The sequence below is a fragment of the Lactuca saligna genome, chromosome 8 (genome assembly GCF_052625555.1).
Source record: "Lactuca saligna cultivar CGN05327 chromosome 8, ASM5262555v1, whole genome shotgun sequence".
NCBI lineage: Eukaryota > Viridiplantae > Streptophyta > Magnoliopsida > Asterales > Asteraceae > Lactuca > Lactuca saligna.
Genome location: NC_136424.1, coordinates 274,574,540 through 274,582,408, shown reverse-complemented (window position 1 = coordinate 274,582,408; position 7,869 = coordinate 274,574,540). Strand labels below are relative to the sequence as shown.

Sequence of the window (7,869 nt, the reverse complement as noted above, 5' to 3'; positions counted from 1 at the left end):
TAGACTGCCAAGCATATCAGGAAATCCATGCCTCTCTTCATGAGCCGAATATAATCTCTCAATATCATGTTGAGTAGGTTTACGCAAATATTCTTCGTGAAAAACCTCATAAACACATGCAGAAAATCAATCTACACATTCAACCGCGGTCCTCTCGGATACTTTCAAGTATTCGTCAGATGCATCAAATGCTATACCGTATCCCAAATACCTAAGAGCAGCCGCACATTTTTGTATACTATTAAAACCCATTCTTCCTCTAGCATCGGGTTTTTGTTTGAAAAAATCATAACGAGATTCTAAAGCATTACTAATACGTAAAAATATAGTCTTATTCAGACGAAAACGACGTTCGAACGAGTCGTCATTATAAAGACAATTATCGGCAAAGTAATCACGTACCAATAAGTCGTGTGCGGCTTGGCGATCACGATTGACGACCGCCCTTGTACGCGCTGCATTCGAACTTTCTTCGGCGTGAACGTGTTGCACAACATTGAAGAATGTCTCGACGAATTCTACGTCGTCATCCGAGTCAAAACTTTTTAAAAATTCCATATTTATTGAGGGATCCATGGGTGTAATAGAATGTGTATGTATGTGTATGTGTTTTGGTATTAGAAGTGTATTTATAATTGAGTTTGAAAAAAAAAAAAAAAAACGGCCAAAACAGCGTTCAACGGCCAAAAACCAAACACCCAATCGAAACCATCGTTTGAATCCGTTGTCCCGAACACGACTCACAATGAGAACGGACCACCACGAACCACCGGACAGTGTGCACGTCCGTGGTTCGTGAACACGTAAACCACGAAATGGCTCGTGGTGACTATACCAGTCGGTCTTAACATTTGAATGCCACGTGGAAACCATCTCTGAAATGACTTTGACTCGAGGGCGTCACCTGAGCCGGTCAAATTTGACGCGCCTAAAATCTGCATTTCATTTGAGTTTCATTTCACTCCTGCTTTGAACACCGCACTCAATACACACATTCTACAATCTACAAACAGATTAATCAACATCAAATTGTGGGAGGAATTTTTGATGGTTTGACTTTCACGAGGAGGAATCTCTGTAACCATTTAATTTTTTACTGAATTCAAACCCTAGATTTTCTGTTCAATGTTAATTGGCTTTGGTTTGGTAGATTATGGGATTTTATAGGAGTTCGAAATATTGAGTTGATTTAGTCCTTGGTCATCAGATCTTTTACAGTTGGTGGGGAAATACAGAGGGCGAAAATGCCGTCGCACGCGGATCTAGATCGACAGATAGAGCAGCTGATGGAGTGCAAGCCGTTGACGGAATCGGAGGTAAAAACGCTTTGTGAGCAGGCCAGGACCATACTTGTCGAGGAATGGAATGTGCAGCCGGTGAAGTGTCCGGTGACGGTGTGCGGTGATATTCATGGTCAATTTTACGATCTGGTTGAGCTGTTTCGGATTGGTGGAAATCCCCCTGATACGAATTATCTCTTCATGGGAGATTATGTTGGTGAGTTTATTTATTTATTGTTTGCTTTACTTTTGTACGTCTGCTTAATGAGGTTTTTAGGGTTTGATGAGAATTTTCGATGTCGCTTGTTTTCTTCTTCCAATTGGACTTCGAGTTGCGTGGAGAATTCTAGATATTGAAGTTCTTTGTCCATTAATGGAAGTTTATGATCGACTGAAATTCCTGCTCATTCTTGAATATGTTGAGCCTAGACCAATATAATAGCAAAAGATGTAGTTTCTACTTTCTATAGTGAATCTGACATGGGGTTGTTTACTTGTTTATGCATTTATGGCGTTAAGTTCTTGATAGACTGTTTATTAATGGAGAAAGTGAAGAGAAGACTTTTGTTTAGGAAAAAAAAAGCTTCTTGTTTGGAGAAAATGTGAAGAAAAGGCAGCTTATTTATGGAAAAAAGTGAAGAGTAGGTTGCTTAATTAGAGAGAAAGTAACGAAAAAACTAATTGTTTATGAAACAAATTGTGTATTTTGTGATCATTTTAATAAATTTTTTGATGCAGATCGCGGGTATTATTCAGTGGAAACTGTCACACTCTTGGTGGCTCTAAAAGTTCGTTATAGAGACAGGCTTACAATTCTTAGAGGAAATCATGAAAGTCGCCAAATTACTCAAGTGTAACACCTTAAACCTTTTTTAGTCATTTAATGTGTTTCCCTAAAAAGTATCACATTTGAACAACTTTTATAATACTAATTTTCTTCTTCTTTAAAAAAAAAAAAAAAACAGATATGGTTTCTATGATGAATGTTTGAGGAAATACGGAAATGCAAATGTCTGGAAGCATTTCACAGACCTTTTCGATTACTTACCTCTTACAGCACTCATTGAAAGCCAGGTTAGAATGTTTGTATTTTTATCCACGTCATACATCTTTTTTTATTTTTTTAATCATCCACGTCATACTTCTTTTCTAGATCTTTTGCTTACATGGCGGGCTTTCACCTTCATTGGATACTCTAGACAATATCCGCGCCTTGGACCGAATCCAAGAGGTACATAAATTTATTTATTTATTTAAAGATTAAGAAAATACATTGCTATTTTTCAACTAATGTGTGTGTGTAGGTCCCACATGAAGGGCCGATGTGTGATCTGTTATGGTCTGATCCAGATGACAGATGTGGGTGGGGGATATCGCCACGTGGCGCAGGGTATACATTTGGACAAGACATAGCAACACAGTTTAATCATACGAATGGCCTCTCTCTCATCTCAAGAGCACACCAGCTTGTAATGGATGGTTTCAACTGGTGCCAGGTGTCATTTCAAATTTCATTATTTCTTTAATTATTTATTTAAAAATATTTATTTCTTAAATATTTGGTGTTATTTTTCAGGATAAAAATGTGGTGACAGTATTTAGTGCACCAAACTACTGTTATCGGTGTGGAAACATGGCGGCTATTTTGGAAATTGGTGACAACATGGAACAAAACTTTCTTCAGTTTGAGCCAGCCCCGAAGCAAATCGAACCCCATACTTCTCGAAAGACACCTGATTATTTTTTATAATTATTACTATTTTACCCCTCAGAGTTGGTCTTTTTTACTTGTGATGGTTCTATGTTTGGAATCATTCATGAATCATGGTGTTGTTGAGAAAGAGAAACACATGTTTTTTTGTATATGTTTTTCAGAGAAGGGTAAGATGGTAAATTTGTATGATGGAGGTATGTTATGTCAATTGTCACATGTGTATCCATTGGCATGGGAATTAATAGAAACTAAAGAGATAGGGTGTTTATGCTCGAGATTATATTTTCATTCTTTCTATTATAGTAGTGTACTTTTATTTATTATTATTATTTTTTTTTCATATTAAGACATTGTACTTTTTTTAAAAACTGCCATGTCATGTTATTGTACTTGAAAATGTTTTTTCTTATTAGGTCGCTTAACTTTTTTAGTTTGTATACATTATATTTTTAGTATATTAATGAACATCAAGATTATACATTTCACGACTCTTGTTGAATTTCCACCCAAAATTACAAAGTTTTCTATGGGGTAGATATTGTTTCAGTTTCAAAAACAATAAAGAATCATCATCATCTGGTTACATTCTATAATAATACAACGAAATTTAAAAGAAAAAATTCAGTCCATGATCTTGGGATCTTAAAACCTAGGAGGATTGGTAGGAAGTCTGATGAATCCTCCTTGCATACCCAATGTTCCTTTACGTTTGTATATTACAAATGAACTACATGCAAGCATCACCAACATAATTGCCTGAAAGTTTTAATAAAAATCAGTCACTTTAACTCTGAAAATCAAGAATGAAGAAGAAAAACAGGAATCGAAGAGAAGAAACCTCAAAGCCAATGAAGGAGAGCTTTTCTTCATCAATGGCAGGTATACAGCTTCTGTAAGTTAAATAGACTTCTTTTCCCACTTCTATTCCAGATGAAGATGATGAGGAATCTTCCGATAGACTTGGGCCCTTTTGCTTCTTCTTCTTCTTCTCCTCATTTTCTTCATCTGCTTGATTTAGAATTTTTATACATCTTATAGGAATTCGATACCCAGTTTCACTGCACCTGAAATTTTCATCTTTCTGTAATAACAACAAAACAAAACAGATCAACACTTGAAACAAAATGTTGAGTATTAAGATATAGCATCTTGATTCTTAATATATATAACCAACTAAATTTCTTAACAAGTAAACATAATCAAACATCTTGATATTTATACCTTCTTTCTCATGAAAATCAAGATAAGGACACTGTTATATTGCTGTTTTTTTGGAATGATTGGCAAAAATAACAAGATTAAGAACACCACAAAAGCAATAGCATAGAAATTAAGATAAATAGTAGCAATTCAAGCTGCTACAGACTCCCAAGGGAAAAAGAAACTTCCAATATTCTCTGCTGCCTCCTCATGTCAATTCAACAGGAAAGACATCATTTTGTCCTCAATTCCCATTTTGCCCCTGCTCCTCTACCAAATCCTGTAGTGTTTATGTGTTGGGCAGTGGTCCCCTCTTTTCTTGTCCTTTCTTTTGCATTTCTCCTTCGGTACGGCTGAATTGAATTGGTGGTTGCACCACAGGCTATTATTATCAACCACATTAATTGAATTTTTTATTTATTTCTTTTTTTTTTTTATAAATGCATTGAACTTCTTTATTAATTAACTTTTAGGGAAAATGGCACAGAAGACACTAAGTTTACACCAAAATTCTAATTTGACATTGTGTTTGTTTTTGTCTCAAATTTGATACGGTGTTTTCCAATTTGTTACAATTCTGACCACTTGACCGGTCAATCCGGTTACATGACGTGACATGCTGGCGTGTCAAAATTAAACTTTTTACCCACAAAAAACACTAAGTTTTCATTTTTTTCGATTTTGACATTAAGTTTATTTATTTATTTTTGCAGTTTTGACACTATATTTTTTTGTTCCAAATCGAATATCATTTTTCCAATTCTGTTTGGTGTTGACCATTTTCCATTTGAAATATAAATATTCTTTTAATACATTTTAAACCTTAAAAATACATTTTTTTTATTTAAAAACCATATTTTTGTATAAATACAAGTTTTTTTTTTCTAACATTCAAACCATAGTGCTATGTATAAATAGGTATTAGTTATATAAAAATCATATTTTATATTAAATACGCATCTTTAAAATGAGTCCATCAAGGTCTAGAGATCAGATTTGCAACCCGTGAAATTTTTACATCTCATATCATATTAATAATATTATTAGGAATATCTTCAATCTCCATGGTGTGACTCCAATTAAATAATATTTTTCAGCTCAATTGTTTCAAAGATAATTATGAAGGATAAATATCGACATTATTACATCTATTTTAGTATTCTCATTAAATTTTGGTATTTTGTTCTATGTTTCCCATCTCTTCTTCAATGCTTCAAACGAACGTTAGATGCGACATCAATATATAACTAATAGAATTATTTAATTGTAAATAAAAATGTGTAAAATCTACAACAAAAAATAAAATAAATAATATTTCACAAACGATAATTGGTAAAATTTTGGTATTCTTATTCGAAGCTTATGATTAGTTTGATTCTCATGATATGACTAATACATATTTATACATAACATTATGCTTTGAATGTAAAAAAATCTTGTATTTATATAAAAATGTGGTTTTTAAATGAAAAAAAATGTATATATACGGTTTAGAATGTAATAAAAAATATTTATATTGTTTCAAATGGAAAATGGTCATCATTGAACAAAATTTGAAAAAATGATGTTAAATTTGGAACAAAAAAATAAAGTGTCAAAATTTTTAAAAAATAAAAAAATAAAAAAAAAATAAATAAACTTAGTGTTATAATTGGAAAAAGTGAGAACTTAGTGTCTTTTGTGGGAAAAAATTCAATTTTGCCACGTCAACATGTCATGTTAGCATGCCACATCATTAAAACCGACACATCATCATGCAACATCAGCAAGTAACCGGGTTGACCGGTCAAGTAGTCAAAATTGTAATGGAAAACACATTGTCAAATTTGAGACAAAACAAAACATAGTGTCAAATTAGAATTTTGGTGTAAACTTAGTATCTTTTGTGCTATTTATCCTAAATTTTAATACTAACTTCTCAATTTCAAACTAATGTATTAAATTTGTTAATTTCAATAAGGTGTTAAATTTTAAATAAGCGAAAAGAATATCTACATATTATTTTCTTAAAATGACAAAAGTATCAAAAAAAACTTTTTTATTTGATTAACATTTACAATATTTACAGCAACATTAAATTAAAACCTATATTAACCTAGAAATTACCATGATCAAAATTAAAAAATGATCAATGTAGTAGTTATTTTTTAATATATATATATATATATTAAAGCAAGTAATGGCATCCGAAGATCTAAGTAGTAAAGCATAGCTCCTTATGCTAGAAATGTGGGTGTGACTCCTACAAAATCATTTTGAAGCCCTTGCTTTTAGCAAATGTATCTTACAAGTATTTAAATAGCCTTAAACATGATGTTGTTTAGCTAAGCAACATTACCTTAAGTTATAAAACTAGGTAGTGTCATTTACTAGTTCAAAAGAAGACAGACAAGATTAAGAACTAAAGAGAAAAAAAAAAGTTTGCAAAGATGACCAAATAGACCCTCAAGCATGTAGTTCTAGAACAACAAATTATACTGATGTTTTAATGCTCATATGGAGCCTATAGCCAATATACTTACTATATCTAAGCTGTAAATCTTTCTATGCAATCTACATGGTTTAATCTTTCATATCTATTGAACAATTTATGAGAGGGAGATATCATTCTTAGAAAGGAAGAGTATCATCTTGGATTCTGCTAATCAATTAAATGCATCAACATACTAAAACCACATCTATATGCTACCTTCCCTTATAGCATACATCAAATATGCAATCACATAGATGAAAAACACAACCATAAATACATAACAATACTGATTAAGAAGAGACCTTTTCAGAGTAAAGGCAAGGTATGCAAGGACCAAAGGGAGAGCAATCGAAGGTTATGTTTGTGCCAGTTGCCTTTTCCTTGAAGGTCTTCAAACCTCTCTGCCCTACTCGTATTTCTCGTCCTCCTTCTCTGCACAATTACCGAATCAAAATCATCATACACTTGTTGATCAGTAAAAATTACTAGGTTATTGCGATATAATCATTGAATTATAGCATTTTTGTGCCTATAACATGATGATTACAGAAAATGATTTGCTTACAATTCGGGTGATATGGATGGATCTGAAGAAGCATAAACCACGAAGCAATTGAAAGCAATAGCAGCTATGAATAGATGTTGAAGAAGAACGGGCGATGAGAATTTAGAAGACGCCGTCGGCATCTTCGCCGTAGATTCTTCCGGACTACGTTTTCCCGATGTATACTTTCATACCCAGATATGAATTTGATTAGTAGGTACCAGAAATGATCAAATATAGTCTAATAGACCCCTTTATTCTAGATAAATGTCAAAAAGGCCCTCAAGATAAAAATAAAACCATCACTTAGTTTTGGATAATGACTTAAAAGGTAATATATTCTTTCATTTGTACACATTTGATTACTGATTTTATTTTTTATTCATATTTTTTATGATCGGTTGTTTCAGATTAACCGGTAAAAATATCTTAATAGGGTAATATATTTATCATTTTGTACACATTTACTTCTTAATATTTTTGTACACATTTAGTTCTTAATTTTTTTTGTTGCAAAATAATTTATTTTTGTTTTTGTACTCATTCAATACTCATAAATGTTTTCTTTAAAGTTTTCTCACAACATGTTACATGAAACAATAATTAACAATGTGTTTTAGGCTTTTGATGCTTATGTCCATCGCGATCTCGACTACTT

The 7,869-nt window shown here is 32.5% G+C and overlaps 2 protein-coding genes across 3 annotated transcripts; one reads left to right on the top strand and one right to left on the bottom strand.

Moving 5' to 3' along the window:
* The first annotated feature begins 923 nt into the window (after positions 1 to 923).
* Positions 924 to 3,282, top strand: LOC145011438 (serine/threonine-protein phosphatase PP2A-2 catalytic subunit-like). 2 transcript variants are annotated; one of them, XM_078970160.1, is made up of 7 exons: positions 924 to 1,077; positions 1,208 to 1,497; positions 2,019 to 2,133; positions 2,246 to 2,354; positions 2,434 to 2,511; positions 2,585 to 2,776; positions 2,857 to 3,282. In XM_078970160.1, exons 2-7 carry the CDS (start codon positions 1,245 to 1,247, stop codon positions 3,028 to 3,030), a joined length of 921 nt encoding a protein of 306 aa, XP_078826286.1. In that variant the 5' UTR covers positions 924 to 1,077; positions 1,208 to 1,244; the 3' UTR covers positions 3,031 to 3,282. The 2 variants fall into 2 exon arrangements, with proteins under 2 accessions (XP_078826286.1, XP_078826285.1); XM_078970159.1 differs by having other exon boundaries at positions 940 to 1,497.
* A 192-nt stretch (positions 3,283 to 3,474) lies between these two features.
* Positions 3,475 to 7,424, bottom strand: LOC145011439 (structural polyprotein). The gene is made up of 4 exons (XM_078970161.1): positions 7,233 to 7,424; positions 6,970 to 7,099; positions 3,833 to 4,075; positions 3,475 to 3,750 (listed from the first exon to the last, which is right to left on the bottom strand). The coding sequence occupies exons 1-4, from the start codon at positions 7,352 to 7,354 to the stop codon at positions 3,637 to 3,639; spliced, it is 609 nt and encodes a 202-aa protein (XP_078826287.1). The 5' UTR covers positions 7,355 to 7,424; the 3' UTR covers positions 3,475 to 3,636.
* Between the last annotated feature and the right edge of the window lie 445 nt (positions 7,425 to 7,869).

Coding starts and splice junctions, on each gene's coding strand:
- LOC145011438 (XM_078970160.1), top strand. CDS start 1,245: ATGCCGTCGCACGCGGATCTAGATCGACAGATAGAGCAGCTGATGGAG. Junction 2,134..2,245: donor AGTCGCCAAATTACTCAAGT/GTAACACCTTAA, acceptor AAAAAAAAACAG/ATATGGTTTCTATGATGAAT. Junction 2,512..2,584: donor CCTTGGACCGAATCCAAGAG/GTACATAAATTT, acceptor GTGTGTGTGTAG/GTCCCACATGAAGGGCCGAT.
- LOC145011439 (XM_078970161.1), bottom strand. CDS start 7,354: ATGCCGACGGCGTCTTCTAAATTCTCATCGCCCGTTCTTCTTCAACAT. Junction 7,100..7,232: donor CCATCCATATCACCCGAATT/GTAAGCAAATCA, acceptor GTAATTGTGCAG/AGAAGGAGGACGAGAAATAC. Junction 4,076..6,969: donor CTTGCCTTTACTCTGAAAAG/GTCTCTTCTTAA, acceptor TTGTTATTACAG/AAAGATGAAAATTTCAGGTG.